The 19,303-nt window shown below is 40.2% G+C and overlaps 1 protein-coding gene across 6 annotated transcripts in view; it reads right to left on the reverse strand.

Annotated features, from left to right (window-relative positions):
• Window positions 1-660: 660 nt before the first annotated feature.
• The window catches only part of OPCML (opioid binding protein/cell adhesion molecule like), a 1,299,542-nt gene continuing 1,280,899 nt past the window's right edge, over window positions 661-19,303 (reverse strand). For 4 of the 6 annotated variants that reach the window (XM_081036600.1, XM_081036599.1, XM_081036596.1 and 1 more), the window contains one exon: window positions 13,201-18,844. In XM_081036600.1, the coding sequence (XP_080892726.1) occupies window positions 18,744-18,844 (101 nt within the window). In that variant the 3' untranslated portion in view covers window positions 13,201-18,743. Of the gene's footprint in view, window positions 893-13,200; window positions 18,845-19,303 lie in introns of those variants that run through there. The other 2 variants (XM_081036598.1, XM_081036597.1) reach the window with 2 other exon arrangements.

A 19,303-nucleotide genomic window follows, 5' to 3' on the forward strand; every position in this document is an offset into this window, starting at 1 on the left:
AGGGCAGCCAGTTCTGTGGGAAAGAGTCCCCAGCCTGAGAGTCAGAAAGTGTGGACTCAAGATGCTAGTGTCTTTGCCTAGATTGGTTTTATTGGGCACTTTTTTCTCTGGATTTCAGTTTCTTCATCTGCAAAACAAGTATTGAATTATATTGGAGTTGAGCTGGGTGTCTAACATTCAATGTCCCCTCTCCGGTCCTTCCTCAGCTCTGCAGAACAGTGGTATTTGCTCACTTCCTCTCCCTCATTGTACCTCATTCTCCCTTTTCCCTTGGAAACTGTCATAAAGAATTTGGATGATTTAATGGATTAGATGGGTATTTTTTAGATTAGGAAATTAATGAGACACTTACTGAGGTTCCTCTGGCGGCAGCCTTAGATGCCATGTAAGAATACTCAGCTCTTAACCAGAAGGGGAGCAGCACTTTTGTTTCATTAATTTAATTCAGTCAACATATATTTATTTAGTGACTATTAAATGTCAAGTGAGTACTGCTCCTCCCCCCTGCCACATTAATCATCTGGAAAAGATACTCACTTACATCTTAGTAACTATAATACAGTATTATATCTCTGCTATGCTTACATCTTCATAAAATTACCTATGTGTGAGGATAAGAATTGGAAATTGAAAATAAAAAAACAAGGCAAAGGTTGATTTGATAGGGTGTTGGGAAGGTGGGAATGGGCAGTTTTTATTGTTATAATGTTGCCTACACAAACATACATATAGACGTAACAAGTACTATAGACGGAATGAGTGTAATAGATACAGTGTTCGATAAACTAGGGGCAGCACAATCGTTTTCATGCTGGCATCTAGAAAGTCTTGGTACAGATGTCATTTCAATATCAATGCTAAAGGAAGAAGTCCATACACTTGGTGAAGCAGGCTGTGGAATAAAAAAAAATAATAATAAATAGATTCATCCATTCAGTCAGTCAGTCATTCACAGCTGAAGATACACAGATAATTAATACATGGAGGAAAACACAGGGAGAACAAACACAAAAGAGTCAAGAAATGCTCTTTATCAGGTGAACACAAATCCAAGAGAAGTGTTTTCTTAATTAGCAATTAATGATACGTTCCCATCTTCAGAGCTCACTATTTATAAGCAACCTGTCAGTTATAAGTATTATTACTATTATTAATATCATTATTTACTCTGTGTCTATAGGGTTTTCTGGGAGAAGTGGGAGGAATAAGAGAGTGAGAACATCACAGGGAGGAGTATATTTTAAATGGAGGTCTGGGTTGGGATTATATCAATTAGAAAACAAAGTCCTAAAACAGAGTTTGTGAAAATTTGAAAAAAAAAAATCTTAACATTTGAATTAATCTTGAACTCACACTGATACCTGCAGCCTCCCTCCCTCCTCCCATCCCCGTGGCAGTCTAAATAAGGACGGTGTGTTTTGTTTGATTTACCTTCCTTTCTCCCAGTAGCATCAACTACATGTTGGTCGTCTCTGTGCCCTGGAGTTGTGCTGACACCAGACAGCTTTTACCCAGCAGACCAGAAATCTCTTCATCTCCCATATACATTCCCTATTTCCTTTGCAGAAGTAAGGTCAACACAGAGGAAAGGAGCTGGTTACAGGGAGAACTGGGGGTTTGGGCAGTGTCCTCTCTTTGCCACTTGGTTAAATGGTGGAACAATGGGGAGAGGCAGATCCCATCCCATGTCTGCATTACTGACCCTTGACACCAAAGTAAAGTTCATAGAAGGAGAGGACCTCATTGGACGGAGAGAAATCTTCTGACACTTGCCAAGTGGGAGGGCCACTTGCTGGTTAGCTACATTTTGCCTCATAGGCAAGTCTCCAAGGACTGGGCGTTGACTAAATGAGCTCTGAAGTTCCTGGCCTGCTCCATTCTTGGCTTTCTATTGGCTAAGAAATGATTTGGTTCATCAAAAACAAAAACAAGCAAACAAAACCACAAAACTTTACCCAATTACCACCAAAATTTTTACTCTTCAAATAGCTCTAGGCTGAAGTTCATATGGATAAAATAATTTCCTTTCCCTTTTCCCCCCACCCCACTTCATATAACATTAAACACTCATATGAAAAAAAAAAGTACATCTTTTAAAAAATACTATGGAAAGACTATGGGTTTTTGTTTGTTTTTTTTTTTTGTTCATGTGGGTCTTCCAAAACAAGCTGCCATCAAGCTCAATCCAAAAGCAAAGTTTCTATAACTAAAATGAGTTAGGAAATTGAGTGTAGAAGAATTTGACAAAAAAATCAGACTTTATTTTTTCTTTAAAGAACGTATGGAGGCTAAAACAAAACCAAAACAAACAAACACACACACAAAAATAGCCTCTGTAGGAGAAAGCACATCAGAGAAGGCTCTGCATAGTTCTCTTCATTTCATTTGTTGAACAATTATGTCTCCCCATTAAAATCAAACAGGGGGAAACAGATGTGGGATAGAGCCTGGGGCTGTGAAGAGTTAAATACCTTTTCTTCTTCAACAGTGTGCTCTGGGGATGTGAGAATCCTGGTCAATAGACAGATATATTGACTTGTTATTATTTAAAGTTGTTTAACCAGGTAGAGATAAACGAAAGCTTTCAGCAGCTGAACTATCACACAAATCACAATTAAGGTGGCATATGTGTTTGGAAGACGTAAAATCAATTCCCGCGAAGATAATGTTTTAGTCTCTATTTGAACTTGAAAACAGAAGTAAATTTTCAGCAGCAACAGCTGGGCTTGTTCCATCCAGGAGGCTCTCTATTAACTGTACAAGAAGGGCCTTTATTATCTCTTCTAATGGTTTTCCTCTATGGTTTTGTCTTCATCAAAAAAGCCAAATTGATTGCTGTGGTGCTGTTTACTGTTGTGGCCGTTGAGGACAGCGGCAGCTGGGCGCTCACCCAGCCCAGTGTTTGGACCTCCCTCTCTTCTGTGAGTGCTGTTTATTGTTTATGGGGAGAGAACAATGGATCCCTGGGGGCTGCTGGTTATACTACTCTGGGAAGGAGGGGGATTTGGCCTGTTCTTCAGCTTCACTCCCTAAGGTAGCCTTCACTGAGATTGCCTGGGGGAGACAGCCTGTGTATAGGAAAGGGAGACATTTGTGCATCTAGAGTTATCTTTGTGATTTAATCACCCTACACAATTTCTCCCAATGGGATGTGACATTTAAGGACTGAGACTCACCACTTAACATTTTAATCCTCTGTGTGTGTGTGTGTGTGTGTGTGTGTGTGTGTGTGTGTGTGTGTTGTCTTTCTAATTTCATCCTATACTCCCGGGAGGCGGGGATCACATTTAATGTCACTAGATTCTTTATTGGATTTAGTATGGTGCTGTCACACAGTAGATGCTCTTGCAGAGATGGATATTAGGAATCCTCTGGTCCACAGGCCTTTCGGTTGTTATTCACGGTAGTTCCTGGGAAGTGAGGTTAGTTTAATGTTTTACTCCTGCTGAGTTCTCCCTGCTCTTTAGTTAAGATATGAAGATACAGAGTAAGCTGGATGAAAACAAGGGTGGGGAAGAGACTGCCCTTTTGGGGGTCACGGGGCTTGCCTGTGAATAAGAGAAAAAATTTGTCAAGGACATAGAAGTTTGACTTCCCCAGAGAGTGGCTGGGTGGGGGTGGGGTGGGGGGGTGAAATGCAAGGTCACAGTGGTTCCAGGGTGAGAGTATAAGCAGATTAGGAAGGAGAGATAACCAGCAAAGGACTAGGAACTGGGAGCCTGGACACCAGCTTCCATCTGGGTGCTAACTAGTTAGGTGCCAACAAGACAAGCCATTGCCTGTGGTATAGATATTTTGTCTGAAAAATATAAGCAGTGAAGCCCAAGCTACTTAAAACATGAACACTTATAGAAATATAAGATTAGTATTACTATTGAAGAGAAACAAACACACAAACAAAACATGCAAACAACAACAAAAACATGATTAAAGAGAATACCTATCCTAGTCAGACCCATTAATTTTCGAAGAAGTAAGTAGGAAAATATCATGGATTCTCCCTTCTCAATATCTTCCACATTTTTATGATCCTTTCCAGCCCATGACCATCTCCTACATAAGACCCTCATTATCACAAGCATGGACTACGCAGGGCTCCTACCTCTCCCTTTTCCCATCTACTGGTGCTGACTTTCTCCCTTGCACTCTGTCCAGTATATCTCTACCAGGCCACTGCTCAAAAGACTGTCTTGATCATGTTGTTACTCAGCTCCAAAACCATGGATTCATTCATTCAATAGATACTGTGGTTCACCATGTGTCAGGCACTATTGCAGGTGTTTGGGAAACAGCAAACACAAACTATCTGCTGTCTTTGAGTTAGGTATAGCAGAGGGTGAGAGAGAATAGATGATAGATGAGTTAGTAGGTAGGCAGGTAGATAGATACATAGATAGATAATTTTTACATAGATATAATTTTATATTTATTTAAAATCAAAAATTCCCATTTGCCTGAAAGGAACCATATTTCACTGAATATAGTCTATATTTAATTGTCCATAATCTATCTTCCTAGCCTGTGATTTTATTGATCTCTCTGGTTTTACCCAAACTAGAAAACAAGGAAAAGCTATTTTCTCTTACTCATATGACACTTTATTGTGTACTTAGAGCCTGGAATTAAATTCTTTCCTCTCTTCTCTTCTTCGTAGGATTGACAGTTGCCTCCTATCTGTTGCTTCCCCAAGGCTCGTACGCGAACAATACCAGGGACTTGTTCTTCAATGGGAAAGTAGAAAGGGTAAGTGCTGAGGAGCACAGCCATTTTCTAGACCTGACCCTTGGAGCCAGGAGATTGTCTAGGAACTTGGAGCCATTTTCTTCCAAGAGATGGAACTCCAGCCTTACTTTCTGGAAGCTCACAAAGAAGGCAGACTTACAAAAGACTTACATGACCTACTTTTGTGTTCAGTAAATAGAGCCCAGCATGTTTTGAAACATGGGGTCAACCATGAGAACAGTGGGCAATTTGGTGTGGAGCTGGAAAAAGCATACAGTATGGAGTCAGACCAACCTGTGTTAGATAACAAACACTGCCAATCTCTAGCAGTATCCTCTGAGCTTCAGTGAGAACAAATCATTCCTAACCGTGTTTTAAATGTTATAGGAATTAGTACATGTGAAAGCTCCTACCTCCATGTGTGATGTCAATAAACATATAAATGTTAGCAGCTTATGGCCTTGCTCTGCTTCCCCCATTGCCTCCTCCCCTGCATGCACGTTGCTATTTTCATAATGCTATTGTGCAGGGACTGGGTCTGCTAAAATATAGTAGCCTGTGGAATTCACTGTGCTAAAAAAAAACACACAAAGATAATATTCACAAGACAGTATTTTCACCCCCCATCCACCACAGTGGCACCTCTACTTCTTGTCTTACTCTCTTCCTCAGCAGTTTCAAGATTCTTAAGGTAAGAATTAAGAGCGGGGAGGGGTCAGGTTGAAGAGTGCTGATACCACCCACAGAATGGAGATCTGTACAGGAGGGAGCAAGGCAGACACAAAAGAGAATTCAGCGACTAACTCAATGAGGAATTGACATCAAAGGGGACACATTCAAACAAGCACATTCACTCCGATACTGAAGCCACTGCCACACAAGGTGGAAAAATTAGACAGGGAGAAATCACAAATGGGATTGTCCATGCTGCCTGTGCAGCACTGACATGGAGACTCTGGCTTCATCGAGATAAGAACCATTGTTTTTGTATCTGAGGAGCTCCAGGAGTCCTTTTCCCATCCTAGCTGACTCAACCATGCAGCTACTGTTTCTCTAGTTAGCTGATTACCCTGAGACCTTAACCAGTGAAGAGACAGAAATTGAAGTGATTTGGTCTTATAACCAGAGCCGCAGTCCTTGCAAATCACCATGCAGGGAATAAGAGCCAGACCAAAAGAAGCAGACTCCATGGGCAGAAACCAGTCTTCCTTCTTTCTCAGGGACAGCCAACCCTGAAAGCACGTACACACCCTGCTGGGTCTAGGCACCAGGAAATTCATAGATGGTCTCTATGCATGTGTGGTTGATTTGCTTATACTCTAAGCCAAGAAAGAGAGAAAAAGGGGAGAAGGAAGTGGATATTATTAAACACGTAGGAGCTGAATACCTTGCTAGGCACTCTACATGTATTATTTCATGTGATTACAACAACAAATCTGAGAATATGATGTTATGTCTTCTAGACAATCACGTGTGGTAGGTGAGGGGTGGTTTGGAAAAGGGAGAAGACAGAAAAGAGGGTGATGCAAAGAAATTAACAATGGGCTATCTCTTTGTGCCAGGCATCTATGCTACCATCCCAGGAGCTCGCCGGATACTTTTGGAAAGCACATTCTATCATACGCCTCACAGCAGTACCAGGTTATAGTTACTAACACTACTTTGCAACTGAGTAAATTGAAGCTATGAGAGATAACGCTATGGATTCACAGACACACAACTAGAATATGGCAGAATCAGGATTTAAATTCAGTTCTCCCTCACTTGCAGATCCTGCTGCCTCACCTCAGAGCAGTGTACGTACATGGGCTCAATCTCACATGGCTCTGTGTCATCATACGAGGTCAGACAATTAAGTTCGCAAAGTTGTTGCAATGATGTTGCTAATGTTTTTTGATATCAGAGGGATTATTCATTATGAATTTGTACCAACTGGACAAACAGTTCACCAAGTTTACCATTTGGAAGTGCTGAACAGGCTGCATGAAAAGTTAGATGACCTGAACTATTCGCCAACAAATCGTGGCTCTTGCATCACGACAAGGCACCAGCTCTCACGGCACTGACTGTGAGGGAGTTTCTGGCCAGTAAACAAAGAACTGTATTGGAACACCCTCCTTACTCACCTTATCTGGCTCCCAATGACTTCTTTCTTTACCCGTAGATAAAGGAAATATTGAAAGGAAGACATTTTGATGACATTCAGGATATCATGGGTAGTATGAGGACAGCTCTGATGGCCATTCCAGAAAAAGAGTTCCAAAATTGCTTTGAAGGGTGGACTAGACACTGGCATCGGTGCATAGCTTCCCAAGGGGAGTACTTCAAAGGTGACCGTAGTGATATTCAGCAATGAGGTATGTAGCACTTTTTCTAGGATGAGTTCATGAACTTAATTATCAGACCTCGTATAACAATAGAGTCACCTGGAAAATCATGTTGCCTTGAGATGCAGCCGGACACCATAGCTTCCTGCTGAGATTCAGGCTTCCCTAGTGTTAGGAGGGCCTCTACGGAAATATTATGGGGAAAAAAAATGAACAGAGCTAAAAGTATGTCTATATTCTTGATTCATTGAAATGGGATGTATCCATCCCTCTTAGTCAGAGGTAACTCTGATGAGATTAGGAAATTTAAGAACTTTTAAAAATTTTCTTTGCAAGCAAGTGAACGTCTAATTGTATGGTGAGAACACAAAGAGGACTTGCCTTACTGTAACAAGGCAGATGAATTGTAATAAGACACATTCAAACCTTCTCGGAGCCCAACTATTGTCTCACCACACAGTGAGTAGTGTGTGGCCCTTGTGTTAGTCATGAGAAGCGCCAAATCCCATCTGGGTGGTGGGGCAGTTGTGCCCGTTTCCCCTTCCCCACTTCAGTCATCTGTCACTTCCTGACGGCCTCATTTGAGGACTGCTCTCTACCCTTCCATCACAACAAGCAGGAAAAACTGTACCTTTGTAAGACAAAAATCAAGATACAGAGGGAGTAGAGCATGAGAAATGAATTACAGATGATCCAAGGAGCTAGAGTTCCTATGAAACAAACCTGGGAGGTGGAGGAAGGAAATCAGACACCCCTTGTAGACGATGATGGATATAATAAGATGACTCAGGAAAATGCTCATGGTACTTAAACCTCGCCACTTGGAGGCTCTAAGGATGCTTGAAAAAATATATCAAAAACTGGATGGAACCTCATTATCCCCCTTAGTTTTCAGAATCACAGAATGATACCACCTTCCACCCAGTTGGCAAGATTGGAAACCTGGAATATTCCTCATATCTCCATTACCCCATGCATCTATTCCTTCCCATTTGATCTATCCTGTAAAAATCACCCCAATTTCCCTGCTGCTTCTTATTACTCCTCATCATTTTTCACCTGAATTATTTCAATTTCCCTTAACATGCTTTCCCCTTGCCAGCTTGAGCAATGCCCATTAATCCACCCTCCCGTCATGGTAATATTTCTCAATTGTGAATCCCATCTACCCACTCTTCTGGTTAAATCCTTTGATGTTTATCCTATATATTTTAGGACAAATCCCAATATCTCAGCATTTCTTGTAAAGATTTTAAGGATCTTGCTCTTGCCTACTCTTCCACTATCTCTCCTGCCACGTGTCTCTGCCCTTCCCTGTCTTGGGATAATCTGCCCTTGCAGTTTCTTTCCTTGCTATGCTTTCTCATGTTTATGTGGGTTCATCCAGGATGAGCCTCTGCCGCTCACTTGCTCCCCTTCCCTTCCTTTACCTGGCTAATTCCTTCTGCTCCTTAGGACTCAGCTCAGGCATCTCATCTTCTGCAGGTGTGCCTTGGGCCCTGCTGTTTGGTTTATGCCCTCTACTGGGCCCCTCTAGCCCTTGAACAACACCTGCTATGTTGGGCTGTAATTTTCAATCCTCCACTGCACTGGGGCTTTCTTGAAGACAGACACTCTTTTGTGTTTGTATCCTCAGTACTTGTCATATCTTAGCTACTTAATACATGTTTATTAGACTGAATATTAAATTCTACTCTTTTTAAAACATTTATGTGGTGTTCTACCAAAAATCTTCCTAGTTTTCTAAGCTTGTGTGCTTGAGTAATCCGGAACTCAAAAAGGTGTTTCTCTTTTTAAAAATTTCAATAAAGAAATAACACACACACACACACACACACACACACACTTTATAGATATGCAGAGGATGCAAAAAATGTGTATACATTTTAAGAAAAAATATATTACAATTGTAATCCTTAATATATACTGATAGCAAAAGATGAGTACAAGTCATGTTTGACTTCTTCGATTATAAGAGGTGCTCAAAGTGGTTGCCATCAGCGTCCAGACACTTCTGATTACGGCAAACTACTGCTTGAGCAACAGTGATCAAAGTGTCCACTTATACACATTTTGTGGCACCCCTGGTGTGTGTGTGTTTGTGTGTGTTTCATTTCTTGAAGGAGGCAAACATAGTAAAGATTATATCTGATAGAAACTCAAAAAAGTGAGGACATTGAGGGAAGGCTGAGGGAGGAACAGAAGAAAAAATTACCTAATGCATATTTTGTAACTAATATATGCTCGGTACTATATTAAACATTCTCACTTATCTATACCTAACAATTCTCACGACCAGTGTTTTCAGGTGGGTAGTACTACCATTGTATTAACAAAAATGAGAATGAAGTTCAGAGAGAGTAAGAAATGGCTGAAGGCAACATAACTTGCTACTTATTAGGTCAGAATATTAAAAATAAGTTTCCCAAAACGACATCATACTATATCTGCTTTGAGGATTTTAACTAAATAAAAGGAACTATGTCATAGGATATAACAAGTAGTGGAGAGGTAAAAACCATACACATTCCTATTTTTGAAATAGGAGATGCTGTTAAACACTTAAATGCAAATGAACCAGGTATTTCATCCTAAATCCCAGAATTGTAGTCAAGTCTTATCTGGAGAAACTCATTTTAGGGGAAAGTATTTGCAAGTCCACGCTTACGTTTTGCCTCTCACCCTTTAAGTATCTGCTATGCCTATGCCCCAATCACCATTTTCTCTTTCTTTCATCACACAGGCTTATGGAGATTTGAGATCCCATGCAAAAGCTCAATAATCCTGTGTAAAAATTGTGGGGAGCCATAATTTCTTGTTTCTCTGGAAACGTGTGGCCTGGCTTAGTTCATGATTAACTTGTTTCAAGTCCTAAGACATTGTTCTGCTTGTCCCTCCAGGGGGCTTGCAGGCTACTGTGGAATGAAGTGGGAGTGGCTGGTTTTCCCCGGATACAGATAACTGATGGCTATCAGGATGATTGGTAGACTTTGTCTTGTTAATTACTTTGGGGAGTTTTGTAGTGATTTTGTAGTTTCTTTGTAAAAGTTGAAAATTTACTTTCTGTGAGGTAATGCACACATGTGATTGTTAAACTGCACGTACCCATAGGGTATATATTGGTGAAGATAATTAAACAAAGGGCTCCAGCATCCCTGGAGACCGGCCGCATCATCATTTGTGTGTGCCTCTTTCTTTCATTTCCACTCCCCCTCCCAGGTACCGTTCGACTCCTGGCGGCTGGCCCGTCACAAAAAATGAAACTTGATATTCTGACCAGATCTGACATTCTAAAAATCTTCTCTCTTTCTCTCTCTCTCTCTGTCTCTCTCTCTCTCTCTCTCTGTCTCTCTCTCTCTCTCTCTGTCTCTCTCTCTCTCTCTGTCTCTCTCTCTCTCTCTCTCTCTCTCTCTCTCTCTCTGTCTCTCTCTCTCTCTCTCTCTCTCTCTCTCTCTCTCTCTCTCTCTCTCTCTCTCTCTCTCCCCAGGAGGACTTGCATCAGCTTTCTCAATTACACAACGTGGCCCTTTGACCATTTATCCTTTAACTCTTTTCATGGTACTTCATCCAGCCAACAGATGTGTATTCACTACATCAATAGATACTTGAACGTTGTGATGTGCCATGGTCCTGGTACTCATTTATTTCTGTACTTACTTATCTGTTCACTACATCCATTATATTAGCGATCTACATCCCAGATTTTCTTCCCTTGGAGAAAAAGTGGAGAAAATTAAGAAGCTTCCAATCATTTCCCAATATTTTCTCCCTCTGCAGTCATTTTCTCATAGCTCTATCTGAATAATTGCAATACTATCCTGTAATGTTTCTTTTCATAGAGCTGCTGTCACATATTAGATGTGGGCTCCTTAAGTGAGGTTCCTCACTAAATATGATGCATGAATGAATGAATAAAATGGGGAAAATATAAGAAAAAAGTCCCTAATGACCTGATGAACATGTAAAAGGAAGTTGGCATCATTTGTAGCTTTAGGGTTTTGATTTTCAATAGTGATCATAGGGTTTGGTAACAATTAATTCTGCTCCCTAATTTACATCAAAACAAATAATTTATTTAACAGAAAACGGAAAAAGCAGAATTTATTGCCAGTTGAGGTCTCTCCTGTCTGTCTGTATCTTCAGTCATTGGTTATGTTCATCGCACGACTGCATCCCTAGGGTTAGAAAGTTAAGCATCGACATAAGCTCATCGGGGTGTTTCCACTCCACTCCCAATTCTCTATCCTCATCTATCCCCTTCCCACTGTAACACAACATCCTAGCAACAAGGTTGTCTGAATATATTTCCTAAAGCACTCCTCTATGTATATATTTTTAATAGGGTGTATTTTGAGCAAAAATGCATCCAATCATTTAACTGCCACACTTAAGAATAACTAGATAAAGCTGCCCTTGCAGAATGGAAAGATAACAGCAAAGATTTTCATTACCTTGAAGTGGCTTGGTGAATAGGCATGCCTGCCAAAGGCTAGTTGGAGGATGATTGGTGGATGGATTGACAGGTGAAGAATGGATAGATGGCTTAAATAAATAGATGCGAACAGTCACATTAGGGAGGTGCATGAGTGTATAGATGGAATAAGGGTTAGATAAATGGGGGACATAATATGTGAATGAATAGGTGAGTGGTTAGCTGATGGAGAAATAAATTGGTACATTGATGATTGATGTTGCTGAGTGACCAGATGGAGTGAAAGACCAGTAAATGTCTGTGCCAGCTGGAGAGCAGACAGATGGGTAAATGTGGCATGTATGAACAGGAACAGCAGAGGGTCAGGTGTGGATGGGGAGAGGCTGATTAAAAAGGAAGATTAAAGGAGAAGCAAAAAAGACCACTAAAGGTATTAAGATGGTTAGAGGACCTGGAAATCTATTTCCTCGACAAGTCATGCTTTTATAATGAGCCTGAGGAAACTGGACACTCTACATCACTGGCACCTACCATTTTCTTGGTATTGAAATTTACAAAGAATATGATCTAGTTTATTGAGTTATCTGTGTTCTATTTCCTGTGAAGGACAGAGATTCGTCAAAGGTCAGGGATTAGCCCTTGTCTACCTAGGAAGCCAAGAAGAAACAAACCTCATAACTGTAGCTCAGGGTCTTGGCCAGAGGTGCTAGCCATGCTGTAATATCAGCTGAAGAATCTTAACCCCCTTTCTGCTGAATTCTCAAACCGTAACCAGCCATTGTCCCTAAGCTTTATTTAGAGAGTCTTGAAAAACCCAGTAGTTAAATAGAAACAAAAAATGCCCAGAAAATCGTGAACTAAAACACATTGGGGGGTGGAAATTCACAAATGGTACAGATGAGGAAACAAACACTAGGAAGATCAAATGCCCAATTCAACATCACACATCTAGTTAATGGTAGAACTCGGATGGGCTACTTGATATAAACATGATTGACGAGAGCTGAGTTGTACATAAGAGGTTAATATCTATTCCTTCAGAAAAGCAGATAAATGTATGATAAAAGTGGAGAAATCAGAATTTTAATGAAAGAGAAAGATGTTTTAGAAAAGGCAATCCGAGAAATGGAGCTTCTTCTCCACGTCTCTTTTTAGTGCAATTAACCATAGTGTACCATAGTAAAACCTAATACGGAGAACAATTGATCAGTGGCAAATACCTCTAAGAATAAGTATACACCATAGTCATCACGTCTTCTCATACTCTTGTCAAAGCTGTGTTTAATTTAGTAAAATCAAGCTGCAGGAACTATGAAGGATTTGAGTGCCCAAACTGAGGAGTATCTGGTCATTATTTTTCTGAAACTTCTCTTTTGCTTCCATTTGGCAAACGTCAATAAATACTTTTTTTAGGCTTTGAGGCTGTAGCTACATTTTATATTATTTGTAAATGACATAGGTATTTGATATACAGGTGTAACACGGAAAACATTTCAATGTGACTTCAATGCTCTGTGCGCGCGTGTGTGTGTGTGTGTGAGAGAGAGAGAGAGAGAGAGAGAGAGAGAGAGAGAGAGAGAGAGAGAAATAGGCTACTCAGTTTTCTGATTGCATATAGTCCCCAAAGCCTAAAACACACGTATGAAAGAAGCAGTCGACTTTACTTTTCTCCATTCCTTGATATGCAAAGAAATACCCTAATAAACAGCCCCCCCAAAATTACAAATTTCTTTAAACTTTATTGATACACTGCACAATCACAACCATCTCGTATTCATCCTGAATTAGAAAAGGTTACAACTACAATGTAACATGCACAAAATTCAGGTAGTATATTCACCCTTAATACAATTATTGACAGAAATCGAGTCATCGTTGGTTTTTGAAGGAAAAGATACGGAAGAAAACAAAAGAATAAAAGAACTCTAGAAGACTGACAAAGTCATATTCTTGTATCATGTGATCAATTTTTAAAGCATTTTAACATAGATTTGTTGTAAGGATAATTGTGAGAATGGGCACACCCATTGTCTGACACAACTATAATGGCACCATTGATAACTCATATCTTTTTTTAATCTATAGGACTCTGAACTTGACAGACACATTTTCGTACACCCACACATACCTCACAACTGCACTTTACATGTCACAAAAATTTTGAATGATTAAAAATGCTCCCTCTAACTAACACAAGGGCAGCTATTATTACTTATCATTGCTATTATTGATATTCTTATAAATCTGCCAATAACATAGAAAGTGGCCAAGAAAGGATAGTAGACGATAAACAATCTTTCTTCTCCCACTCAGTGGTGTGGAACAACTGAAATAACTGTGTGCCTTTAAAAGGGCACCACTGAAAGAAAAAAAAAAAAAGGAACCTCTTTCAAAATACTGGAAATTAGGCTTAGCTGACTACTTTCAGGATGAAGACAATTGTGTCTAATTATGTCCACTCTGCATTCCTTTGGACTCTCCATATTCTGCACCTGAAGGCTAAATTGCATTACGTAGTTCAGCCCTATCTTTTTGCCACATCTTTTAATTACACATCTATTTCTTCCTCTTTTCATTTACTTCTCTTCTCTGAAATAAGAAATGAGGGAAATGAGACAGGCATTTTTATTTGTTTGCTTTTAGCAAGCATTAGGAGTTCTCATCATATGGTATCTTTTTTGAAAATGTCGCTTTCCTAGTTATACACCTGTGAAGTCTTCCTGCAACTATTCAAACTTATTTGTCTTAAAAGAAAAAGACAGGGAATCTTTGGATAATGGGAGTGAGGGGCAATTGGGTATAAGCGTGTCTAGGTATAGGAGTGTGCAAAATGAAAACAGAAGATTTTCCTTGTTGGAGGAAAATTGAATTTTACCAAAAAGAAAAATTTTATGCGGCTTCCCCTCATTCCAAAAAGATTAAACTTTGCTTTTCATATATATGAGTATATATGAAATATATGTATGTATACATATACATATATGTGTGTGTGTGTGCGCGTGATGTGGGGTAGGGGGTGATTTGAGGGCTGGTTCCAGGCATTGCAAAGCCATTATTTTCTCTGGTGAAGACTCAGAGTGAAATTGGGAAAGATAACCCCACCCCCATATCTCTCCTCACCTTGAGCCATTCCTTCCATCCTTCTACTGATGGGGCTGATGACATCCATACACAACTACAGAGGGACAGACATTCTCAATGGCGTTGGAAGCACTCACAAAATTAGGGTATTCAATTTATAGCCACTCCTGTTGCAATGACAGTGATAAGCTCTCTGTCTATTGCCCACCTTGAGGTTCTCTACACTTTTAATTTAAGAGTCCTTGCAACATAAGTAGAAATTGCTAACTCCTCCATGTTGAGTGCAAAGTGACTGGACTGATGCAGAAACAGATTCTTAAACTTATCCTTGGTTGTGGAATTTCTGGAGTCCCAGAGCATACTTTCCACCCAGGTTTTGAGAACTAACTATGTGACCTGGAAAATGTATTGTCGAGGATGAGGCATGGGTTCAGAGGAAAGAGGCCCAGGCCTCTTTTTGATATAAAGCTTTACCTTTCCTTCTATTCAGTTGAGCAAAATTGCAGCAGAACAAACATGCACAATGCTCTTGGAATAAAATATGTCCATTCTCCTATATGATTCCCCTCCCCGGGTTAAAACAAGAATGAGAAAAACTAAACGCACTTGCTTAGACTTGCAGATAACTGTATCAGGCACTTGACATTAAACGTCTCAAAAACAAGCTTGGCCAGAGCTTTAACACTAGCACTTTTAATGGCATTACTTTGGTGGAACTACATATTAACTTTATTTGGGGAAAGGGAAGGGCTTCAGTGTAACTACATTGCTGAATTTCTCTCACCTAATCTCCTTATTTGGTCTTCTTCCCATGTAGAAAACCCATGAAGAACTATGGGTTGCTCAGGGACTTGTTTGTTATTTTCTCCTTTACCCCTATCTCCCCCCCACCATTGACACCTTGAAAAAAATCTGTCCAGCAGGTCTCATCCATCTATCCTCCATAGGTAAAGTTCAAAGAGCATGTGTAAATGTGTATATTGTCTTTAGCGAGCATTTACTGTTCTGTATGCTTTAAAATGTTGGGGAACAGCTACTGTCATATGGAGCCATCCCCACCAAAGTAACCCAAACAACCCCAAAGTTGGGGTACATCTGTTGTGAAGAAGAGCAATTTTCTTTCCCAGTGCCCAGTTTCCTTGGGTCTTATTTACTTGATTTTCTTTTACTAGACAGATGAGGATTGACTGTAGGATTTTTCTCCCCCTCTGAAATGTAGCTGGAATAGGTAACTACCAGAGGTTCTTCATGGTATCCAGTGGAAGAGGGTAGTATGGAGTTTTATAGTGACTCTGAGACCCAGCCTTGCTCTGTTCGAAAGGTTCTGGTGATCTTCCTGGCCAAAGGAGAATGGACCCCTTGCTCTAGAACAAGTTGAGAGTGAAGAACATGTATAGCTTGTCCATTTCAAGCACCATGTTCTCCAAGACCATCCACTCCCCACAGCCTGCACATTTACTTTACTCCAAAGTAACAAATGTATTATCAGTAGAACACTCAAATGGCACATTTAATTCTCATATAAAGTCTAATACCAACCCGACTCCAGGTGCTGACTGTAGTGACAAATCTAGACATTGATGTCCAACCTTTAATTATGACTTTGAGCCTGCTCATAATTGTCCCTGGAACTTGGAATCGATACACTGCTTTTGGCATATCATTTATGTTCCCAGAATCTGGCTCCTGGAGGCTCAGTAGGAAATGCAGATGCTTGTTTACAGCTGGCAAATGTAATAATAATTTCACTCACACCAGCTCGAACTCTTGTGAAAGTGCCTAGGTTTTGTATGCCAGGAAAGCCTAGCCTAAGTTTGTATTTTATGTGTGTGTGTGTGTGCGTGTGTGTGTGTGTGTGTGTGTATACACCCGGGGTGCCAAAAAAATGTATATACATGAGTCGTGTTCACCTTTTGTTTTCAGTATATATTGAGTATTACAATTTTAATGCAGTTTTTTCCTTTCTAAAAATGTGTATACATTTCTGCACCCTCTGTGTGTATACACACACACACACACACACACACACACACTTAACATTTAATATTTTTTAGTTTGGACCTGAAAGAGTTTTCCAATTGAGGCAGGGCATGTCTGTGAGATAGTCATTGTTGATGCTTCTTTCTCATCCTCTCAATAGGTCAGTCCTTGCAGCCCAGGTCAAAAGGTGCACAAACTTGTGTGGTTTTCAATGCAATTCTTTCGGATCATAGGCACCTTTGCTGGATGAGTCCTTCTTGTCCCAGGTGATAATGAAGAAATGTCAGGTCAGCTCTTGTTTATATGCGGGATCTGCTTGATCATGAAGAGCTGAGGGAATTCTTCCCCAAAGCCAGTTGAGAGGCAGCCTGTATCAGAGGAAATTGTGTGTCACTTACACTTTCCCCCTTCTGTTTGCAGTGTTGTATTAATCAAGTGCTTAGAAATTAAGTCAGTTGCTCAAGTGCCCTCAGCTCAGAAGAGTTTCCTGAAACAAATACCAGAGTTGTCAACACACCTGCCATGTAATTGGTGTCCTCAGCTTTCTACTGGATAGTTTTCAAACAGATTAAACTAAAACTGGAACAAAGAGGAGACAATAGCTGAAATCATCAGACTCAGACTGATGGACTGCTTTCTTCACATTCCACAGACAGATGTGTGTGTGTGTATTTTGTTTTGTTTTGTTTTTATTTCTTTTTGTTTTACCATCTTGCTATTAAAGAAGCCAGCCATGGAGTAAGTCCCACAGGTTCCTGACATACACTTTCTTGAAAGGCTGAGAGAAGCATGAAAGTTGGCACCTTAGTCCTTCAAGTGTGAAAGAAAAACAGAAACACAAAACAAAACAAACAAAAAAACCCACAGCAACGACAACAAAAAAACCAAAAATAGTACTTATCAAGGCTTTCCCAGGGCTGATCTGCTTCCTAAGAAGAAGTTTTAGAAAACACAGTCTCTTTTGGGAATAGTGAAGGACTGATCATTACATTGCTACTTTGGTCCATCTGCTAACCGGCGTCTACTTTGGGTAGATGGGATACCACGTTCCAAAGAGTCCATGACATATTGCTTTTCTATGTTGTTAGCCTGTGAAATCACTGGCTTTCATTTGAGAAGCTGATAGATAATTTTGAAGATGCCAATGTCTGCTGAAGGTAGAGGAGAAATGAATACAATAGAATAGACACAATATAATTAGACATTAATATGGTGATGAATTGATAGTGAGTAGTGGGAAAAGAAATAGAAAAAAGTGTTAGATAATTACATTGATAGATTGATAAGTAGAGTAAATAGATTGCTAGAGAGGAAGATGGGTGGGTAGATAATTGAATGGAGAGATAAATCAGACAATTGAGTAGATGGATAACCATACGATTACTTTGATAAATAGCTTGATAAAACCCAAATAATCAGCCATCTAGGAATCATTTTTTATGAGTTGGACAGCATTTTTAAAGAGAATTACTATTCTCAAAATGCCTCCCCCATTTAGGTCATTTGACTTCTAAATTTTCAGTGTTGGGTTGTGTGAATAGCCCCAAACCTCCTCTAATCTCTATAGCTGGTGAGGAACACAAATAGGATAGAGTAGCTAGAGAAAATTGCAAAATTATATATATATGGTGAGATAACATCCCAGAAAAAAAGGATGTGAATTCCAATGCAATTAGATAATAATAAACATGGAGATAGGAATATGTACATTGTAATCAGGAAACTGTGTCAAAGCTTAAAAGACACAGATAATAGGACACTTGGATCTAACTCTTGCTGTGCACTGCATTGTAAGTCAAGTTGTGTCTTTAGGGTGTTAATCATGAGGCACATCTTTTTGCCCAAATGGAGCTTATGTTTTAGTATGGTGGGGAGGAGAGATTGGTGGGGGTGATGATTGGGAGGGAAGCAGAGGAAAGGGAAGGGCCAGGTAGCAGGAACACTTTTGGACACACCAATGAATGATTATCCTACACACAGTAGAACCCTGTCCACCCCTCCCTCAACCCCACTCATTTAACCTGGAAAATAAAAGTCAAAGAAAAGAAAACAACCCCCCCCAAAAAAATAAATAAAAAATCAAGAAGAATAACAGAAACAAACAAACAAAGAGAAGCCCAAACTGTTTTGCCCTCCGCAGTGTAGATTAAAGTCTGTGATATGGAGAAGCAGGCGTTGCTGAGAGAACCTATGTTTTCTTATCAAAACTTGATGAAGAAGTGGACAAAGAGGGTCCCTGATAGCCAGAGACAAGCCAGTGCTCTAGAGGCCGAGTTAACACCATCAATGACTGCTCCAGGCCCTGTGTAGGGGAAAGAGAGACAGACCCATTAGCATGCACCCAAAGATACCATACTTATTCCCTGACAAGCAAATATATAGACATGCTTTTCTGTGAGCATTCCCCCACCTTTCACCCCCACCACTGACCCTTCTATGTTTGGACAAATGGAAAGTTCCCATGAGGAATATTTAGAAACTCAGAGGGACAAATCAATGGGATGCCTTGGCCACTGCCTGAAGGATGGAAGTTAAAATAATAAAAGGCTAGAATGAGGAAATGGCAATCAGGCCCATGGGCTGAAGAGTTAGAGCTGCAGAGAGGGCTAAATAATATGGCAGGACGAGATGGCCATTTCATAAGCAGTACCTCTAACTGTGTTTTGTCTTTGGAGATAACATTCTGGACAGACAGGGATGAGAGTGGAAAGGATAGGCATTGGGGCAGGAGAGAGTCCAGAATGGTGACAAGCAGGGGGAG

The sequence above is a fragment of the Rhinolophus hipposideros genome, assembly GCF_964194185.1.
Source record: "Rhinolophus hipposideros genome assembly, chromosome: 24".
Lineage (NCBI taxonomy): Eukaryota > Metazoa > Chordata > Mammalia > Chiroptera > Rhinolophidae > Rhinolophus > Rhinolophus hipposideros.